Source organism: Babylonia areolata, chromosome 21, assembly GCF_041734735.1.
Source record: "Babylonia areolata isolate BAREFJ2019XMU chromosome 21, ASM4173473v1, whole genome shotgun sequence".
NCBI classification, from domain to species: domain Eukaryota; kingdom Metazoa; phylum Mollusca; class Gastropoda; order Neogastropoda; family Buccinidae; genus Babylonia; species Babylonia areolata.
This window is the reverse complement of record NC_134896.1, coordinates 17,464,269-17,486,953: the sequence shown is the minus strand read 5'-3', so window position 1 is coordinate 17,486,953 and position 22,685 is coordinate 17,464,269. Positions and strand designations below refer to the sequence as shown.

General features: G+C 43.9%; 1 protein-coding gene across 1 annotated transcript in view; it reads right to left on the bottom strand.

The window, feature by feature from the left end:
- The window catches only part of LOC143296127 (regulator of G-protein signaling 7-like), a 106,540-nt gene that overhangs the window by 33,478 nt on the left and 50,377 nt on the right, over positions 1-22,685 (bottom strand). The window contains exons 4-5 of the mRNA XM_076607910.1: positions 18,561-18,667; positions 1,617-1,668 (exon numbers count right to left, since the gene is read on the bottom strand). Coding sequence (XP_076464025.1) covers positions 1,617-1,668; positions 18,561-18,667 — 159 coding nt within the window. The remainder of the gene's footprint in view (positions 1-1,616; positions 1,669-18,560; positions 18,668-22,685) is intronic.

The window sequence follows — 22,685 nt, the reverse complement described above, 5'->3', positions numbered from 1 at the left end:
GTCAGAAATTCCTTTTCCAACACTCTGGCTTTCCATCACTGCATGAACTCATCTTACTTGGAGACCAGGTAAAAAATAAGTCATGTAAATGTAACATCACAGCATTTTGCATCCTCTGATTGTGGCCAGTCAAGGGCACAGAAGGATAGTGTTGTCTTATGTTCACTCAGAACCTGAAGCACAGCAAGAGCACAGCAAATCTCTAATTAGTGGTATCAGGGCAACCATGCACTGAAAGCTCCCACCACCATAGAAAAACCTAGGATGGCAGCATCAATGGGACAATAGAAGTAAAATGTGATTGGCATTAGTGTGGTTAAAGTGGTCAGTAAAAATGAAATCTGACAACAAAATCATAAATAAATCATAATACTAAAAAAAAGAATTAAAAAAAAAACCCCAAAAAACCCACACATTTTTAAAAACCAGAAATTTCAGTAACCAAGCTGTCTTCCGCACCGTGAATGCTGTAAATATGACAATATTCTGTTGGCAAGTAAATACATGTGGTTCACTTTGCATTCACATGAAGCTTTTCACAGCCCTATACTCTATCACCATAATACAACAGGGAGATGATGCAACATATTCATACATACAATATATGCCTTTTGTTAGAGAAAAGCTGAGTGCAAGAAAGGTGAACTTAGGGGAAGCATAGACAAGGCAACATGCTAAATACAACAACCAATAACCACCCTACACTTCTCCCAATCCTTTCCCACAGCCAATATGTGGAGTGATGGCCTAGAAGTAACGCGTCCGCCTAGGAAGCGAGAGAATCTGAGCGCGCTGGTTCGAATCATGGCTCAGCCGCCGATATTTTCTCCCCGTCCACTAGACCCTGAGTGGTGATCTGGACACTAGTCATTCGTATGAGACAATAAACCGAGGTCCCGTGTCCAGCATGCACTTAGCACACGTAAAAGAATCAACGGCAACAAAAGGGTTGTTCCTGGCAAAATTCTGTAGAAAAAACCACTTCGATAGGAAAAATAAATAAAACTGCACGCAGGAAAAAATTTTTTTTAAAATGGGTGGCGCTGCTGGGGAGAGCAGCCTGAATTTCACACAGAGAAATCTGTTGTGATAAAAAAAAAAAAAAGAAATACAAATACAATAGTCTTTTGTTCATGCACTGGCAACAGACAGCATTGTCAACTCTGGTGAATGTTCAGACATACAAACAGTGCACAGCTGCAGTCTCTCTGAGAAACAAAAGACGCCTACATGTGTAAGATGTGTGTCATACATGACTTGAGACAGCAGCCTTGGCATTCTTAATCTCAGAGAAGGTATCTTCTTTGAAAGCCATTCCAGTAAGAAGCCCTGATGCTGTTTCTTTCAATTATCGTACTACCTCCATTCTCAATCTGCAAGAGCGGCTGCATGTCATCTTCGGGCTGCAACACAAATTTGTTAAATTAGAGACAGAAGGCACACTGGTCCAACTACACACACCACAGACGAAAACCAGTCAACTACACAAAAAAGATTTCTACACTATAATTAATTATATGATAATGCTGCAGGATGCATCATCCCATGCACACAATTTTCCCACTTAAAAAAGACCACAAAAGAAAAGAAACAGAAAAAGAAGCCGAGAGACTTACCATAGTCTGTGTTCTCTGGCTCCCCACACCGTGACGGCCAAAAGCAAGGCGTCTGAAACACACAATGAAAGAATGTGTAAGGTTTGGGTCACAAAGTGAGCGAGATTTGGACTTGAAAGAACACAGAAGAAACTCATCTGGAGCAAGTGAAGGTTGAAGTACTAAGGGCTCCCCCCCCCCCCTCCCCCCCTCATGATTCCTTAGCTGGATAAAGTGCAAGTCACAAGCAAGTCTTGAAAACCTTGCCTCTCTTGTTTCAATAATAAAACCCATTGCTAACTAATGCAAACTGGAGAAATTTCTACATTATTCACAAATGCAAATACTTTTGTTGTACCAGCAACATGGGGAAGCAGTTTCAAACAAGCGAACAAACTGGGGGTATGTCATTACCATGCACCCATAATACAAACCAGCAATAGCTCAACATTTGTACACGCAGCAATCAATAAAAACCTGTTGATCATTATCACCCCATTACAATGCAGGAAAGGGACATGTGGCTTCAGCAGGGCATGGCAACACAATACTCAAAATAGAGCTGCGAGTCAGATCAGATGTAATATGGAGGAAAGGATCAACTATGAGGGGCGGAAAGAATAAACTGTGATAAATCTTTAAGAATTTTCATTGCGGAAGCAAGGAGGAGGAAATGAAGATTGATACATAACATGGAATGCAGCCTCCCACTCAAGGTTTTGTACAGCCCAAAATAACCACACCCACCCAATATGTTAAAAAATAAATAAATAAATAAAAAGTGTGGAATCACGACTTATCCTACTTCTCTTGATCGGTAAACATGAAGCCATAAGCATAAGCTCCCTCACAAATCGCTCTCTTGCTAAACCCATTACGCCTTCGCCTCCCCAGCATACAGTGTATTTTGATGACGGTCATTCTGTGTGTGTGTGTGTGTGTGTGTGTGCGCGCGCGCGTGTTTGATAGTTGATAAAGTTATTAGCTTTTTACCAGCCACCGTGGCGAAGTGGTTAGCATCGCGGACTGACGACTGGGAGGACGCGGGTTCGAATCCCAGCGGAGGTGGGTTTTTCAGCCCGTGGCCGGCTCCTACCCAGAGTTGAGTGTGCTGTGGGCTTAAATGGGGAGACTGGGACCACACAGTCGAGTGTCATCCACTTCAAGGATGCGTCTTTGGGTGTGTTGCTCTAATTACCTGACCAACACTGCAAGTGTCTGTATCTCTCGGGCCTGGTTAACGACGGGATATCATTATGACAGGAAGCGTAGAGTACAGCCTTGTCACGCAGTCCCAAACCAAAATGGACCTCCATAGCAATATCGTCATCATCATCGTCATCCTCCTCCTCCTTCATCGTCATCAATATAAAAACAAAATAGTCTCAAAGTCTGTGGCCTTTCATGCCCTGCTCTCATGGTGACCTCAGTTTCGATGCCCCTCCACTTCCGTGCTTGGGGTGAGTCCTGTCAATGTCGTCAGTGTCGGCAGATTCATGGGGGGCTGTTGTTTGAGGGACGTGGTGGCGGTCTCCACTCTGGGAGAGACGCTCACTCAGTCTGGCTCCGCGACTAAGCCATTTTTGTCGTTAGTAGGGGGCTTAGTAGGTGGTGTCCTAAGTACGTTAAAACAGAACAGGCACCACTGAACACCACCGAAGTGACTCAGCAGCAGTGCAGGGTCTCCTCTGGTGTGTGGCCTCCAGGCGACCTAACATCGATGGTTCCCTGTGGACTGCCGACGCTGGACGAACCCGGGTGTGGCCGTGTACGGGGGAATCTAAATGAGCGGCGTGGGAGTAATGCCACTGAAACGGTGCAGATGATGGGGCAGAAAAAAAAAAAAAAAGTTATTAGATATAGCTTTACCTGGATACCTACAGTTACAATTAGGATAACGTGGGTAGTGAGTTCTCAGGCACCCACTACGATGACTTTCGCCTCTCTCTCTCTGATTCACACACACGCACACACAACACACGCACGCACACAATGTGTTGTTTTGACAAGAGGATGAAAAGGTCTCTCGGTTCCCTGACGTCCAAGCTAATATTCATAATTGACAACCCTCGGCGCGGGTATAGCGAATCCTGGGGCTGCGGTTACGGCGCTTGAGCCTCCCCCCACACCACCCTCTGCCCCCCACGCCTCCCGCCCCCCCCCCACTCCGCCCCCCCCCTCTCTCTCTCACACTCACACACACAAGCGCGCGCGTGCGCAAACACACTGGCATACAGAGCCAATGCTCACGTATTTTCATGTCAGCAGCACTTACGTCACAGGTTCAAAGGATTTTCCTCTCCTTCGCCTCTAACTCTTTCTCTTTCTCTCCCTAGGCACCCCCCCCCCCCCCCCCCCTTCCCCGTGTTTCTTTCCAATTTATACATAAATAATACAACTGTATACGTGTGTGCATACAGGTTTACTGATGCTATATAAGCGTTCATACGTGCAGGCGCGCGCGTGATTGTATGATATACATGCATGCTATGTATGTATGTATAAGTGTGTACGAATGAATGTATGTATTTTGATTTCACTTCTCAATCTGTTATTGTTAACTATGAAAGTATGTGAGGACATGCACAAAATTATGTGTCTGTGGGTGTACCCTTCCTCTTTTTCAATGATGTCAAGAAGCATGATAACTTCACTTTCCTCATCTCATCTCATCTCTCTCTCTCTCTCTCTCTCTCTCCTGTACAAGGATGCATAGAAGGCTTCAAAGCGGAATGGGAAGTGCAAGGGACTGATATGCACACACACACACACACACACACACACACACACAAATATATATATATATATATATATATATATATATATATATATATAGAGAGAGAGAGAGAGAGAGAGAGAGAGAATAAATTGTGGACAACAGCGAATCGAGCTATGCTGAAGACTATAGCTCTAATTAGAAAAAAAAAAATAATAAAATAAACAAAAAGGGTCAAGGGCACTGGCTGAAAAACGATACCTTCGGAGCAGTCGCCAACAGCAGCAACGGCAACAGGCCGGCTGTCTTTGGAGGTTGGGGAAGGGTGTTGCTGGATGACGATGGGAGAGGAGGGGGTTGGAGGTGAAGGGGGGCGGGCGGGGGGAGAGAAAAAATATAATAAAGTAGCGAGATTCCATCCTATTCCTTCCTTCCACCCCTCCCTCCCACGGGACACGGTGTGATCTTTCCAATCACTGACCATGATTGGCTCACGCTCCGGTGCCATTTGACGGGGGATCGGGTGTGAACTTTATTAAATTGATGACACCTTATCCGCCACACACACGCACCCACCCTCCCCCTCCGCCCCCTAAACGAGTTGCGATGAAATGGCAGACGTGCCGTGCCGGTTTAAACGACAACGTTAATAATACTAATAATGATAACAACAACAACAATGAAACGATAACTCGTTAATGAGTGATGATTTTTCTCTTCGGCTCGATCGCTGTCGGTCAACTCTTGAATAATTCACATGAGTTTCTGTGTGTGTGTGTGTGTGTGTGTGTGTGTGTGTGTGTGTGTGTGTGTGTGTGTGTGTGTGTGTGCGTGTGTGTGCGTGCGTGCGCGTACACGTACGTGCTCGTGAAACGATGCTGAATTAGCTCGTCAAAACAAATCAAATATTAAATCTTTCTAAAGGGGTCTCCGGTCTTTTTGACTTGGTCCTAAACAGAGCCTGGCACTGACCAGACTTTCCCCCCTGTAAGAACTGCTGCTGATCTCCAGTCGGACTCGTCTGCCACCTGTGTGCTTTTGCTCGAAGAGGACAAAACAGACATGACTTTCACATATATGTTCAATCTGGAAGTCATTGCCAATATCAATATGAACAACAGCGGACAGACAGACAGATTGATAAACAGATACTGAAGAGAGATAGATAGACAGAATGTCTTTCACCGTCATCCATTTCAGGTGGGATTTCAAGTATAAAAACGTCTTATAAATCCATCTGTGAAGGTAGAGACCATCATCTGGTCAAAAAGAAGAGTTCGTTCATTTCCCCACTTTCCTCAGTCAATCCTTTTAGGTCTGTTACCACCCCCGTTCACCCCCCCCCCCCCCCACTGAATCCTACAGGTCTCTTCCCCATCCTGCCCCCCCCTGTCCTCCATCCTTTCCCTTCTTCTTCCTTTAAATTCTATCTCAGAAATGAGCTACCGGGAAATGGCGAAGACCGTGAATGTTCTTTCATTATCTCCCTGAACGCATCATCAGTGTCAGACAAGATCGTTTCCTCCTGGAACTTCAAGTTATTCCAGTTGACAAGACTGATAAAACAAGAATAGTCTCCATCGATGTGAACAGTCATGCTCTCATCATATAATTATCAAAACAACACTATCTTGAGGTTGTAAAACGTTTTCTTTGTCATTCATGATGGGACTGAGAGGAACGGTTCGTTTTGGTTTTACGTCACAGAGTTTATGATTTTCGTGAACTGTGGAACAGTGAGTTTTCATGACTCCCCACTCATCTTGGTGGTGGGTGGGGCGCGAGGGGGGCTTTGACCTTAATGAAGATGAACTGTGTGTGTGTGCGCGCGCGCGTGTGTAAGTGTGTGTGTTTGAGAGAGAGAGAGAGAGAGAGAGAGAGAGAAAGAGTTCAATGACAGACAAAAAGCTTACTCCACGGAACAAACCAGTCAAAATGGAACTCGTCAATCTTCACTGACTCCAGGTAAGTATCTCAGCCGCCCCTTAAAACGCTCCTCTCGGGATGCTCGCCAAAACACTACCTGACTGACCACTCACACTAAAGGCAAAGAACTGGTCACACACCGCACTATGTGTGTCCGCACAGAGAAGGCTATGCCTGAAGCGTCCGATGTATGCGGCCATGTAGGTGGCCCTCAAAGGACTGAACGTGCATTAAGTCTGCAGGATGATCAAAGGGACACCGGAGTCATGGCCTGCAATGGAATGGAGCTGGCACTGACGGAAAGTTTCTGCTGCTTGGCGCGCACTTCCGTCTATGGCGCCATTAGCAAAGAGGTCGTGGCGTGCGTCCGTCTTGCACTTCACCACACAAAGGTCCATAAGTTCGAATCCGCGACTGCGCCTGGCCTGAGTTAGGGTGCAGATTTGACCGATATGATTAAGTTCAGACCTGATACAGGACCTTTACACTCCATACCCGTGCATGCAGCATCGATGCCCCTGAAAACAGAGTGGGGCTGCTCGTCAACAGCTTAAAAAAACAACAACCACACAATACAAGTGAAAGCCCAGTGGTGCACGTACAAACTGCAGCTTGACGTTATGTATGTTTACTTGCTTTTGACGAATGATCTTTTGTGTGTGAATATGTAATACTTGAATATGGGTTGATTTGTCAGTGTCAGTGAGCCACCCCACCCCACCATCCTTTTTTGATATAAAGAAAATCAAGTGAATGACGTATCTATGTCAAAGACTAAATAAATGAATTACCAAGAAAGAAAGACAACAAACAAACATACGACCTCCCCCGAAAAAAAAAAAGAAAAAAGAAAAGAAAAAAAAAGGCCTGTGTTAGCCTTGGATTCCGTCTGCTTTTGTGCGCTGCAGATGACCCCTGCAGTTTAATCACCCCCTCTCTGGGGTGGTGGGTGCATGCAAAGTGGGGGTAGGGGGGGGGGGGGGTGTTGGAAGTGGGTTGCTCATGTTTCCATAACCCACTGGCCCGAACGCTGATGCAGATTACGCGGGGAATCTTTAGCGTACATGCTCGATCTTGTGTACACATATAATAAACAAACGAAGGTCTACACACGTGTACCGGACAGGAGAACTATTAACAATTTCCTTGATCCATTTTTATCCGGATCCTAACCATGCTTAGGCTTCACTGTACCTGCAGCGCAGGACACATGTCTAACCATTTACACACTTTGTGTGTGTGTGTGTGTGTGTGTGTGTGTGTGTGTGTGTACGCACGCACGCACGCGCCTCTTTAGTCCGTGACATTTGAAGTAGATACGCTTTTACGCGTAATGGCATTCGTGTTCTTTCTGTCGTTGTTACGTGTTGCGCTTTTTTCCCCTCCGATATATGACACAGGATGGCACAGCGCCAGGGGCATTTCATGGCTTCAGGCTTTTCGCTGTGTTACATCGATTTTTATGAATAATTCTGTGTTTGAGGGGATGGGGGAGTGGGGGTGGGTCGGGGGGCTCAATGTCAGTTGGGGGAGGGGATGATAGGGGAAAGAGGAGGACGGCACTTATTTTACAAGAAGAGGCTGACCGTGCTGCTGTCACTACTGAAGGTGTTGACAGAGCTCTCTGTGATGTGGCCTGCCTTCATGGTCGGCTGGAAGACGCGCTATGTTGGGCATGACGAGATTACTTTTGAACCTTGGAGGCTTTGAAGCATTCTCACATTCTTCTCTCTCCCTCTCTCCCCTCCCTCCCTCTCTCTCTCTCTCTCTCTCCATTTTCTTCTTCTTCTTCTTCCCTCTCTTCGCCTGTGCCTGTCTGTCTGTCTATCTTTCTCAATGTTGGTACTTACTAGTTATAGTCAGTCTGTCAACAAGATGTACAGGCCATCAACTCTGGATATCAACACGGCAAACGTCCTTGAAAAGGCCTGTCAACATGACCATACTGTGCTAGTTCTGGTACAAGACTTGATACGCTACGAAAACCAGAAAACCTCTGTTTAAAACCACAACAACAGTCTGCTGCAGGAAATTGGCATAGGAAAAAAAAAGTTACTGTTCCTGACCACCACCAACTCCCCCCCCCCCCCCCACCCGCCGCAAACAAACCAACAAAATCATTTGTGTGTTTGATTCTGTGACCTTAGCCACCCTCCCCCTTTCCCCAGAACCGTCTCTTGACACAATGATTCTCAAGAAAAGCCTGCCAAATCCCAAATGGCATGATCGCTCGGAGAAAAAAAAAGAAAAAAAGACAAGCGGCAATCGATCACTACCCTATCTTGCCAGGTGTCTCCGTTCTTCGGCGCGTTTGCGTTTCTAGAGAAAGAGCCAACGATGGAGTTTATCTCAAACGGTGCACCCACAGCCATGCAGCCTGCCGACGTAAAAAGAAAAACGAAAGAACAAAACAAGGCTCTGTAACAAAGACCATTCTGTTTGCATGAGAGCCAAAAGCAGCCCATGGAGAGAAGAGAGGAGGGGGTAGGGGGCAGAGAAGCGGATGTGGAAGTGAAAAGCGAGGGCGGGGGATGATACAGAAAGAGACAGAGAAAGGAGGAAAGGATGTTGGGAGGGAGGGGGGAGAGTCCAACAAGAGCTGGGCGAGTGGCCAGCGAACAAAAACCACAATCTGATCTATGCATTAAAAAAAAAAAAAAAAAAAAAAAAGCATACCAGCTGCACCTGCAAGCAAGTGGTTTTGGATGAAGGAACGCAGTGCACGTGCACAGAACAAGCTATACCACGGGAGGAACGGAAGGAACTCGGGTATGTTCCCCATCCCTTTCTCTCTCTCGCTCGCTCCCTTGCTCTGTCTGTCTGCCCCCCCCCCCCCCCCCCCCCCCCTCTCTCTCCCTACGCAGATAAAAGAAACTTGAAAGTGATGAGCAAGTACACTTATTTGCATTGTGTTGTTGTGTCAGTGTTGGTTGTGTGTTGTATCAGAGTTATCATACTGAATAAGTATGCATAAAAAAGAAGAAATACATACTACATGAACTGAATGTTCTAGATATCAGTGACATTTACAACTTTATCTGTCATTTTCGCCTATAGGCAACTGATGGACCAAGCTTGTACTTGTTCTGGTTGAACTTTTGTTGTTACCATGTTGGAAGTTTCCGATATGGGATGATACTTCATTTAGCAATTTGAAAGATAAGGTCAAGTACTTCAATAATGGCAGAGCAGACCAATGCAGACAAACCATACCAAACAAATCACAAATGATATCATCATAATACCCATACCTGAACAGGCGGGCGTGAAATAAAACAACGAAGGAAGAAGAATAAGAAGGGAAATCAATGGTGGTGGTGCGACCTTCAGTCCGTGACGAGTTCTGCAGTTTCGCTTCGTTGCAACAGCATATTGTCAGAGGAACAAATGGGTGTGTCAGCTTGTTTATGAAGTTCGGTTGAGGAACATGGATTTACACAATTACAGAAAGCTGGTTTGCAGACAAAGATAGGCCACAAAAGACCAGCATATTATCGGTTATTTACAGATATGGACTTATTTCAATCCAGGCTGGACCGTCTTGGGCTGTGAATCATGTTACAACAACAACAGGCAAAGCCTTCAAGACTCACTCGTGCTTTGCGCTTTATCCAGTAAAAGAATCATGGGGAGAGAAAAAAAAAACATCGTTGAAAAGTGCACTGTATTAAATATAATATGTATAGAATAAGCTTAGGAGAGGGGAAAAAAAAAGGCACGCAAGCCGGATCGAACCATGTATATTCAGTTCCGAAGCATGCAGACTAATCCCCTCTGCTGCGGCGCATCTGACGTCACTAGACTAAATTTAATACAAAAAGCAATGCTGACGTTTTCTTCTTCGTGCGATAAATAGATGCGATTGTAGTGGACGTAATAATGCTGTTAAATCATGTTTTTTGTCTTTTATTATTGACTGACAGACAGATATGGATACTTATATAGCGCCTATCCTCGGTAGGAGACCAAGTTCTAAGCGCTTTATAAACACGGGGTCATTTACACAACAAACTGCCATTGGGCGCTCATCATTCGTTTCCCCGTGTCATTCAATCGGATTTCAGGCACGCACATAAACACTCAGACTTGTAAAAATGTAACATCAAACATTTTACGTGTATGACCGTCTTTTTGTTGTTGTTGTTGTTTTGTTTTGTTTGTTTGTTTGTTTGTTTTTGTTTTTGTTATTTTCTGGGGTGGAGGGGGTTACTCCCTCCTTGTAGGCAGCCATACTCCGTTTTCGGGGGTGTGCATGCTGGGTGTGTTCTTGTTTCCATAACCCATCGAACGCTGACATGGATTACAGGATCTTTAACGTGCGTATTTGATCTTCTGCATGTATATACACATAAAGGGAGTTCAGGCACAGGCAGGTCTGCACATATGTTTACCTGGGAGGTCGGAAAAATCTCCACCCTTTACCCACCGGGCGCCACTGAGATTCGAACCCGGGACCCTCAGATTGAAAGTCCAACGCTTTAACCATTCGGCTATTGCGCCGAATGATATCGATAATTCTTTTATTACGGCGGTAAAGGAGACGTTGCCATCGCTTCGAGCACACTGCAACACAGGGTAGATCTCTAGATCTGCACGAAGCAGTCTACACTGCATCGGGCTGAAAGAAACGATCGATTCAAATTTTTTTTTTTTTTTATGTTCATTCCAGTTAATTCAGTGTCCACTTTAGAATATTTATATATGCAGTAAACACGTCGATGATGCAGTTAGTATAACTGTATGTGTTCTGTCCAGAATTTGTATTTCTTTCCTTTTAATTGTGAACAAGAAAAACGATGTCATGTCGTCTTCGAACACAACCTACCTTCTAGTAAGCCTAACTCAGTGGGAAGTGGTTTTTAGAATTTTCGGATTTCAGAACGAATCTCAACGAAATAAACCGTTAATGAATCGGAAATACGTGTTAATTCGGGAGACTTACAACCTGTTGATGGTATGACTGTGAAGATTTTTTTTCATAGTATGTTTAAGCCAAATTTGGTATTGGCAGACAAAGTATTTCCAGAGAAAATGGCAATGTTAAAGTTTACCACAGACACACACACAGACAACCGAACACTGGGTTAAAACATGGACTCACGTTGTTTACACGAGTGAGTCAAAAAGCAGTGAGACCTACTGAAAAAAAAAAGCGTCTGTGGTTCATATCAAGAATTTCAGAATGTATGACGCACCAACAACTGTTTGTATCTTGGCATCCAAATGTCTGGGGCCTGTCTCAACGATAATTTTCACATGTTTTGCAATGCAGTCATGTGAGAAATGACATGTAGTGTGCAATCCACCCTTTAATCAAAGGTTAGGTTTCTAAACGACGCGAAGTATCAAATAACCCATCCCATGAACACTTGGCGACTGCCCTCCAAGCTTCTCATTTACCAAAGCCACGCTGTGGGACCCAGAAAAAACGACAGAGCAAGATCTTTGATTGAAAGACTGGGTGGGTGGGTACATAACTGCTGACGAATTTGTGGATCTGGCAAGATGCCTGGACATAAGCGTAGAATCACCCAAATATAATAGAGACGATAACAACAGTAAAATGGGTCACAACATGTATAGATAGTAATAATGTTTCACCTTGCACAAAACTGGCTGTTAAAACGAGTCCCTGACTTTAGAACACTAAAATCGGGGGGTTGGAAGCGGAGGGGGGAGACACTGAACTGAGTGACAAACAGTTCTACGAACACAAAACTCTTCAGCAGTCTACCCCCTTATGGTATAGCTGTCATCCTCAATTAAGCAAAAATGAATTATGTTATCAGTGTCCCCCTTCTCGAACCCGGCTGACGTCGAAAAGCAGTCTACGTGCCAGATTTCAGCTCAATTCTGAAACAGCGCATTCTGGTCGATGACAGACAGACAAAAGTGGAATTGCCTCAATTTGTCTGTTACCACATTGTCACCTTATCAAAAGACTAAGAGTTTCACGCTGAAAATATGGGTTTGGGTTGGTGGGTGGAGGTGGTGGTGGTGGTGGTATCATTTTGGTCACACCTATATTTACACACACTACACTCCGCGAAAGGAAGTGTGGAAATATAAAGTGAAACTGGAGTAGGATGATGGGCTGATGAACGGCATGATAACTGAGGTAATACGGTTTTTGTTGTTGTTTTGTCGCCCCCCCCCCCTCCCCCCTCCCCCAGATCTCTTCATACGACGCCTGTATCTCTTCATTATATGTAAACATATTATTATTATCATTATTATTATCATAATATCATATCAAGGCAATCTGTTAGATGCCATCATTTCTTCACACACACACACACACACACACACATATATATATATATATATATATCTTGTTGTCATTTGCTTTATTTCATCCTTCATGGGCTGTTTTGGCAAGTCCTTGGATTGAGACTTTCCCCACAATGACCGATTAGACTACGACTGGTGTCTCTTGGTCATCTGCCATAAGGGGATGACATATCACTGCTAGTGCCCGGACATCCGAGGAGTCCACAGGGGACGAAGCTGCAGTCATATCAGGTATACAACTAGCTCGCTCTCTCTCTCTCTCTCTCAGAGAATTCAAATGGCCCACAATTGCAGTCTTTGAACGATTTTTAAAATCATTTCTTTACATTTCCCTTCTCAACTTCTGTAAAGTTGTATTGTAGATAGATAGACAGATAGATAGATAGATAGATAGATAGATAGATAGATAGATAGATAGACAGGCTTTACTTCCGAATTAAATGAAGTAAAGAAAAAAGTCAAAATTGAGATGTATATGACCCTTTCAAATTCTCTCTCTCCCTCTCAGTCTCTCTTTAACCCTCACTTAAATAACTGGATGTAATTCATCCATCCATGAAAAAAAAAAAAAAAAAAAAAAAAAAAAATCAAGTTACATTCGTGGAATGAAGAAAAAAGCAAATCATGTAACGTTTGCTGTAGATAGTTGTCTCTGCGTGCGTGCGTGCGTGCGTGTGTGCGCGCGCGCGCGCGTGTGTGTGTGTGTGTGCGTGCGTGCGTGTTTGCGAATTTTAACGCGCGCGCGTATGAGTGACACATGTCTCTGCTGGGAGCAGGGACACAGCTAGACGATTTGTCAACATAGTACTATTCACATACTTATGCGCGCGCATAGACACAGACACACGCACATATGACAAGCTGTTTCCAGTGGCAGGCGCTCTCATCAAATTGGACACGTGTCAGTCAAGGCGACCCCCTGACTGATTGTCAATGTCACTCACATCCACAGGCCCCTGTCCCACAATCTCTCTCAGCATCTCTCCTGTTCCCATTTTCACGTCACGTTTCTAACCCACAATCCCAGTCACATGGTAGTATATAAACTCTCTCTCTCTCTCTCTCTCTCTCTCTCTCTTATTTACTTCCATACTTTCTGTAGGAACTCTGAACTTCGTTTCATAATAATTAATATATATATACAGATAGATAGATAGATAGATTTAGACTTTCCCACCCTCTTTTCTTCCTTGCCCCTTCGTGGGCGAGGGCTGAATGTAAAAAATAAAAAAAATTACATATATAAACAAAAACGCACAGGTTTATTTTCACCCCTAGTCAATAAAGATTTTCGTCTTCTCTCTGTATCTTTCTTTGTGTGTAAATCTCTCTTTCACACACACACACACACACACACACACACACACACACACACACACATATATATATATATATATATATATATATATATATATATGATAAACGCATGCACAGTGATCCACACACACATACTCTTGCAATCAGACAGATACACACGCATGCAGTAAGACCCATACGCATATATTACACTTTCAAATTTTTGTCAGAGAACCTCTCTACCTTTCAAGCTCTCAAGACAGAGATCGATGATCAGACCTTTGCAGACAGTGTAACTTTTTTTCTCTCTGGGATTTGGCCTTTCACTAGAATCGGGGTCATGTAGTAATAAGAACAAGAGTCTAAAGAGGGAAAATGTTTGGATCAAATCTGGATTTTCGTTTTGCTGGCTCGGCGGGTCTCCTTATTCTGGAAGCATGAAGGGTAGGGTGGAAGAGACGGCAGGTCGATCCTAAGACACAGCCTTTATGCTGTCTTTGTATACCCTTCAGGTCAAGTTGTTCAGGGCTTGGGTCTTGGAACCAACCAAATGACTTTCCTTCCATAAGCTTGTGCCCTCTGTGACGAATCATACGTTCAGAGTACTTTTTGTTGTCCCTATTACCCCACCCCCCCTTCCCAAAACCCGGTACAGCGAGTGCGTAACCACGACGATCAATATTCAAATCAACAAGCAGTTGCTGCATTAAGCATTGTCTTCGTACATTATTCATCAAATGTTTAAGCTATACCCCTCTTCCGCCCCATCCCACACCCATTACGGCAACTCTCTCCCTAACCTTTCCGATACGTTCCCTCATCTATCATGCTGCTTTACTACCCCTTACTGCTCTTTTTTTTTCTGTCGTTGTTGGGTCCCCCCCCCCCCCCCCCCCCCGCCCCTTCACCCCTTTGGGAAATGGCCTTTACTTTCCTATTAAACGCGCATGCATGTATTCATTCCCACGTGTCATGCGTCGACGCAAAGCCCTCAGCGTATAAACAAGACAAATAAGCGGAAGCGAGAGTCCATCGTTAAATAAATATTAAAGTAAAAAATAATAATAATAAAGCAACAACAAATATGACGTACTTAGAAAAAAAATTAAAAGAGGGTAGTGGAGGGAGGGGGGGAGGCAGGCATGCATAGCCCTTTTATAAATATGTCTTCTTGTTGATTTTTTCTTCTTCGTCTTTTTTCTTTTTTGTTACAAAGATTTTTTTGTTTTTGATTTTGTAACAAAGAAATACAGTTGCAGTTGTTATTGTTGATGTTGTTCCTGTCATTATTACTGAAGTAATAAAGGCGAGAAAAAAGTGTTTTTCTGCATTCGTTTCTTTCAACTATGTTGTGAACATAATCAATAATTATTAATACAGTTTCTGTTGTTGTCGCATTTAATCTCATCTAATACCTGAATGCAACAAGTGTTATTGATGATTATCACACTTGCGCAGCCTCAAGAGAGAGCGAGAGGAGGATGGGGTAAGGGGAAGAGGAAAGGGGAGAGATGGGGGGCAAGGGGGGGGGGGGGGGGCGTGCCCTGAATGGTCTGATTGTAGAGAAGCCATTATACTATGGGTGAAAAAGCAAGCCTAAACTAAATACAATCATTTTCACTTCATACTGTCAATGTGGCTTTGCCCCAAGGTTAGCGTTTTGTATCCGCATACAGCTAGCTTATTTCGTTTTAATACTCTTCCAAATCTTGACAGTAAAAGAGACAAATCCTTAAAACGGACGGTTGACAGAATTTCTTCTGGATACGATTTATTTCTTACGGTTTCACACACACACACATATATATATATATATATTATCATATATATACATACATATAATTATACATACATATATTATGGGCAAATGAAAAAGGAGCGGGTCTCAGTTTCAATTTAATCTTTGCAACAACTACAACACAAAAAAGACAGTAACAGCTGCTCTCATCTTTCATATTCAAGGTCATGAATGAGAGGCCGACAAATAAACAGATTAACAAACAGACGAATACAAAGAGACAGACAAAATGCCTTGGAGCTGGACAGTGTAAAGGCACGGGATGTTTGATCGTGTAAAGACAACAGCAGCACAGCTGGAGGGAAGGGACTGGCTCACGATGGACGGAGTGAGTGATGGACATAGGTGTAGATCTATATGAGAGAGAGAGAGAGAGAGAGAGAGCACGGATTAAAAAAATATATACAGAATACAAACTAAAACAAAAACAAGAAATCTGGACAAAGACGAACGTTAAAATATCTGGCGGTCATACACGCACACGCGCTCGCGCGGAATATAAAAAGCTGTTTATATCATAAATTTATATAATATACTGGCATTTCTAATGCACGCAGATTTTCCACTACGAAGAAGCTTATTCGTCGTTTATTGGTTTTCTCCCATCACACACGCACACACATTTATTTATTTATCTATTTATCTATATTCCGATTATAACAATACGATTACGGGGCGGAAATGATCGAAACAAAGCACAGAAACTTCTGCGAACCAGGAACTCTTCGAAAATTGTTTCTCCGCGCCAAAGAGGCCACAGCGACTACCAAAGTCGATGTCGGAACTTAACGCAGGATTTCACAAGTCGTCCTCTGAATCGTCTTCCAGCCACCAACCAACTACCACACCCCGTCCTTCCACCCTCATCAGCCACAGCGCAGATCAGAGTTACGGATTCTATGCCCACCTCCCCCTCCCCAAAACCCTTCCGCCCATCCCCCCGCCCCCCACTCACCTCCACCCCGTCCCCCTACTTCACGTGGAAGTCAATAAACTGGCAGCATTCTAAAATTGTGAGTGTTTTGCCATTGAAAAAAACGTCATCCCTAGAAAATTGATGCTCTGTGAATCATGCACCTAAAAATACTTTAAGCGTCACCAATTCGTACACGTTCACCACTTTTCAACCGCATAGAACACATACGCGTAAACACATACCCACGCAGAGAGAATGGGAAGAGAGAGTGAGGGGTGGGGGCGGGGATGGGGGGGGGGGGGGGGTTGAGGGGTTGCTGGGGGCCTGGTGAGAGAGGTGCTCAAGCCAAATGAACAATGCCATCTCCTACCTAGTCTTTCGCTTTTGCCAGAAACCAGCAAAATAGACACACACACACACACACACACACACACACTGATGGGGAGGAGAGAGCGAGATGGAGCCGAGGACAGGGCAGTGGGGCGAGAGTGCAAGCCATAATTATGAACAATACCTCCCATCCCCCGCACCTTCTCCAACAGAACTCGTGTAGAAACTGGCACACTTTCTCGCAGACAGCTCTCCATCAATAATACTTCAAGAAGCCTAGCAGTTATTAATATCAAATGAACTGCCTCTGTCTGTCTGTCTGTCTGTCTGTCTCTCTCTCCCTCTCAACAAAATGTCATTCTCCGTTAGTGAAATGCCTTAAAATATCTGGAGTTGTATTAGCGCCATTGTGTGCGAAGGTCCTCTTCTATACACGGTGCAGTGTAACAACGGTACGCCCAGCTGTGTGCAGCTTCATATTGAAATCTCGTAATAATTATTAGCAAACGCTCTTGGGCGGCACATCATTTATTCTGCTTGATCTCCATCCATATGGTGCTAACTAATGCACAGTTAAAGCGACAGGCAAGTACCCTAACCGACACAAAATAAATATCATTGGTAATTGTCACTGTTTCGTACACGGCATCACATAAAGATAAACGGCGCAATGACGCGAGAGGGAAGAGGTACACACACACACACACACACACACACACACACATACACGCGTGCGAGTGTGTGTGTGCGAACGCACGCAGAGAGAGAGAGGGGGGGGGGCGATGGGAGGCCAGAGTCAGAGTGAGATGAAAAAGACCAGGGGAGAAGGGGTGTCCAAACCATACAAGCAACACCCCATCCTCCCTCCCAGTTGTTCTCTTTTGCTAGGTACCAAGTGAACAGAATAAACTGGGAAATGACACTCCATCTAACGGAGTAGGTCACATATGATGAATATTGGAAAAAAAAAGAAAAAAGAAATAACTCACGTCGAACGAACATGCAGATCCGTAAAAATTCCTCCTGCACCACCTGCCCCTTCCCCTATTTCTCTCTCTCTCTCTCTCTCTGTCTCTCTCTCTCTCTCCCCTTTCCCCCGTCATCACGACACTTTGCTTCTTTAACTCCGATTCTAACACTAATATACATGTATATAAATCAACTTGAAATATCGACGAGAAACAAACTGGAACACTAACTTTTACCAACACGACTTTCAACATTTTCTGTATCATTATTCGTATCTCATGCAATGGCGACATCTCTCTGGACTTTGACCCAACATTGGAAAAAGATCAGTCAACATGCACGGGAAAACTCGCTGACATTTTAAAATTTAATCAAAAGTCAATACTCCCACGCACGTACTCTCCGTCTCTGTCTGCCTGACTACCTGCCTGCTTGTCTATCTGTCTGTCTGTCTCTCTCTCTCTCCCTCACACACACACACACACACACACACACAAACTGTTGTTAACTTCAGAATAACAAGCCTTTCTTTCTTCTAACTTTCAGATCAAAAGAAAGGGGGCAAAACAAGAGAAAATGGAGGCGTGCAACAGAGCCACAGACGGGTCAACTTTACAACACACACACACACACACACACACACACACACACACACAAACAAAAACACAAACAAACAAACACGCACGCACGCACGCACATACACACACACACACTGACGTCTACCTGGAACCTGTAGTAAGTGTTGTCATTCTTGACAGTGAGCATGTGGTCGTCGATCGGAAAGAAGTAACCGTGGGAAGCCATCAGATGTGCCAGATGCAACGCCTCCACTGCAACAACAGCAAGGGAAAACAAAACAAGTTTAATAATATTTACAGCGAATCATACCATACAAGATCAGATAAACCCCTTGACAGCTGTGAAATGACATCAGTGTGGCATGAACGTTACTTCTTTTTTGTGTGAATCTGTATGCAGTGTTATTCACTTTGCTGGGGGGAGAAAAAAAAAAAAAAAAAAATATATATATATATATATATATATAAACGTGTTACCCAAAGAGGAAGAAGTCTTTATAAAGCACGGTGACTGATATTCTGGCCTGTAAGCTCAGATTTTTCTCAATGAAGCAACTCCTCACTTACAAAGCATACTTCTGCTTTTCGCTCATCACTAAAACTCATCTTTTTTTTTTAAACCTATCCATAAGTACTCTCAGCTTCCTTGTCAGCTCACTTTGGATTTATGTAGAATGAGAAAGGGAGAGTGTGAGTGTGTGTGTGTGGGGGGGGGGGAGGGGGGAGGGTTTTTTTTGAGAAAGAGTGGTCATGAATGTTTTATGTAACTTGTAATATTTTTCTTTCATGTAAAGCGCCCTGAGCTCTTAGAGAGAAAGCGCGCTATATAAATGTACATTATTATCTATTATTATTATACTCGTAAGCAGGAGTATAAGGAATAAGTATATATAATTTTCCCCTTCACTGCAACAATAAAACACCACTGAACGCGTTCTACACGTTTTTTTTTCTTAGTACTGAAACTGATGCATACTTTCACTACATACCATACAGTTTAATACAGCATACCACAACACACACACACACACACACACGCGCGCGCGCGCGCGCGCGTACGCACGCACGCACATACACGCTATATCCGCAAAAACGTAGTGATAAATGCAAACTTGTATAAAGCACTGACATACCTCTGTCTCTCTCTCTCCATTGTATGTATGTATGTATATACATATACACATATATATGTGTGTGTGCGTGTGTACGCACGCGCGCGTGCATGTGTATGTGTTTGTGCATTTGCCCATGTGTGCACATGTGCCTGCGATCATGTGTGCGCCTGTGTTTTTGAAGAAGATTTTCGCCTCCTTAAATGATATTCAGTTTTGATATGCTATGTCTTACCATTTGCCATCTTTCTTTTAAAACAGCATGATACACCTGCTCGTGCTTTTTATCTATCGAATTTTGAACCAAACATTCATACCACCCGACTCGAAGCTGTCGAACACATCGTAAATCTGTTCAAATCTGCAGCTTGCACTGCTGAAATGGCCAAGACAGGCACTTTGTTGACTCTTGGTTCAACTCTCCAGACCAGTAGTTGCTTAGTCCAAATGCTTGAGATAGGGATTGGAATGTTCTTGGTAAGTTGTTTCGACAGCCCATCCTGCATGGCCAGTTGAGCTCAAAACTACTGACCCTCTCATTTCAAATTCAACCAATGGACAACTTGACTTCAGTGCGCAGTGGCCTTAGGTCGATCATCGCCCAGCTGATGCAGACTCTCAAACAGCTGCTGCTGCTGTCTCAACTTGTTCACAGAGGAGACCACTTGTCTGCACGACAAGCTATTAAGTATTATCAGCATAGTTCATCTTCCAGTTAATCTTCAAGCTACCCTTCCCAGTGCAAACTGACTCATAACACGTCTCGTTTTTCAGGTGCAGTGATTTAAACCATGAGCACGCCTTGGCATTTTAAAAACAAAACCTAGTCGAAGTTGTTCAGTACACAGCATTACATAATTTCTCTCAATTTAATATAATTATGCTCAGGGACGCATCTATCAAGTCAGTGTCAACACAGTAAGACATCTGCGAACAATGATCCTAATCTGAAAAAAAAAAACGAAAAAGAAAAAAAAGCCCAATATGTATGACGAAAACAAACCCATTGCAGCACAAACAAACAAAACAAACAAAAAACACCGACCAACAAGGTGTTACTGCTTGCCATTCTGAGCAAGTGTCCTTGTTTATAGATGACTGATCAAACTTACTAACGGTTGAAGGAAGTTGTCGGCGCACATACCCCTTCAGAACAGTGGTCAACATAATTTAGACTTTTCAGAGTAAATAGCTTTCATTCCATTATTTTGGAATAAAGATGGCACTCTCAATTCATCATCTGCCAGATTATAATATGCGTATGACAAAGTGGGGTGTGATCAAGTCACGGCCACATTAATAATGATATCCGCCTTGTTAGACATTGCGGCTGTCTGCCTGTGTGGTGTGATTTAAGTGGTGTGTGACGTGATCTCCGTCATTCAATAAGCACTAACTGGCACTGGCGGCAGGCACGGCCATCTCGCTGGCAGCTTGGGCAAGCGCTGTGTAGTGTAACATCGGATGGCAACGGCGGCAGTGATCTACAGCTTCATCCACCTCCATAACCTAATTGCCCAATCACATCAGTGATAGCTGCCACCTCCTCTCTTTTCCCTTCCATCCTTATCCCCTCCCTCTGCCACCCCTTTCCTTCCCTCTCCATAGGTCCTGCAACTGCCACCCCACCCTTACACCTCTTTCCTTCGTCCTCACATGCCAGTCCGTTTCTATCGTGGCTCATCTGTTTCATCATTGCATGAACGGCGATATGCGTGGTGGTACACATGGGAAGTTCTCTGCAGCAGCTCACCAGTGCTATTTAATTTAGACCTTGTGTTTTTTGGGGGTTTTTAATGGCTGGAATGCAGTCAGAAAATGACCGGGACAGATTTGTGATTACCTCCATCATCCACCATTGTCATTCTTCAAACGGTACTACATCCCCACCCCCCTCGCCTCCGCCACCCTCAATCACCTCTCCGCAAACCCTCTTTCTTTCTAAATGAACAAAGCCAACAAATGCTGAACCCAGTGGTCATAACAAGTTCCCCATCCAGATACAGACACACACACAATGCATGTATGAATGGATTAATGCATACATGCATATTTACACATGAGATGCAGGAGTGTGTGTGTGTGTGTGTGTGTGTGTGTGTGTGTGTGTGTGTGAGTCCTCCCCCCCCCCCCCCTCTCTCTCTCTCTCTGCTGCCACTCCCACTTCAAAGAGTCCAACCTGTGTACTTGACCATAAGGCTTAATGGCCTGATGTTCATCGTCCATTTAATGTTAGTTGTACAGGATATCAACTCCCCAAGAATTACAACCATCATCTCAAACCGTTTAAAGAGGTGGTCAGTTGTGCAGTTGTTCGCATGATGAGATGTCCTCAATGCAGTTCATCTTCCGTGCAATCATAAGCCATGTGCTGAGATCTGCACGGAACTACGCAAGAACTAGCCTAACTTGTTATCATGTCCTCATTCTTGTGGTGTGACATAAGTTTCCTGCAACCCCCTCCATTTTATCCATGACCCCTTTTGAATTTTCAAAATACCGTTTGACTTGAAGCACTGATTTACCCTTCACACTATTTCTCGAGTTATGCTTGGGGACATCTCTATTCATATATGTCAGTGTGAACACAGCGAAGTGGCCGGAAAATTATCCTTATCTGAAAACGAACCAGATATGCTGGACCAAAACACCAGTCCCATGTCAAGTTACAATATCCCACAAATGCCTACCAGGGCCAGGCCACTCTTTAAGTGAACGTTCTTATCAATGGAGGTGTGATCAGAATCGTCAATGGTGAAGGCGGCAGTAGTCAATACGTAATCAAAGGGGACAGTAGTATAGATTAAACTGTACAGAAGAAAGCTTTCTTTGGAACAGAAGGAGCCTCTTTGGCAGAATATAGCATGCCATGTGACTCAATAGAAAACAGCCAGTTGGGAACCATCCCTATAGTACTTTACATCTTAACCAACTTGTTATACCTTGCGTAAGAATGGTACATTAGAGCACAAATTCAAGGTGTTTTGTGTATGATCCACGACAATTTGCAACATCAATTGCTGTGGCCATATGAAGTGGTGGTGAATACCTTCTTGTAATTTCTTTTTACTGTCAGAATAACTGATGACTCACCCAGTCACATGTTAACTGAATTTTCTTGTTATTTTTGTCTGTACACCCCCATCTCCATGTTCAAC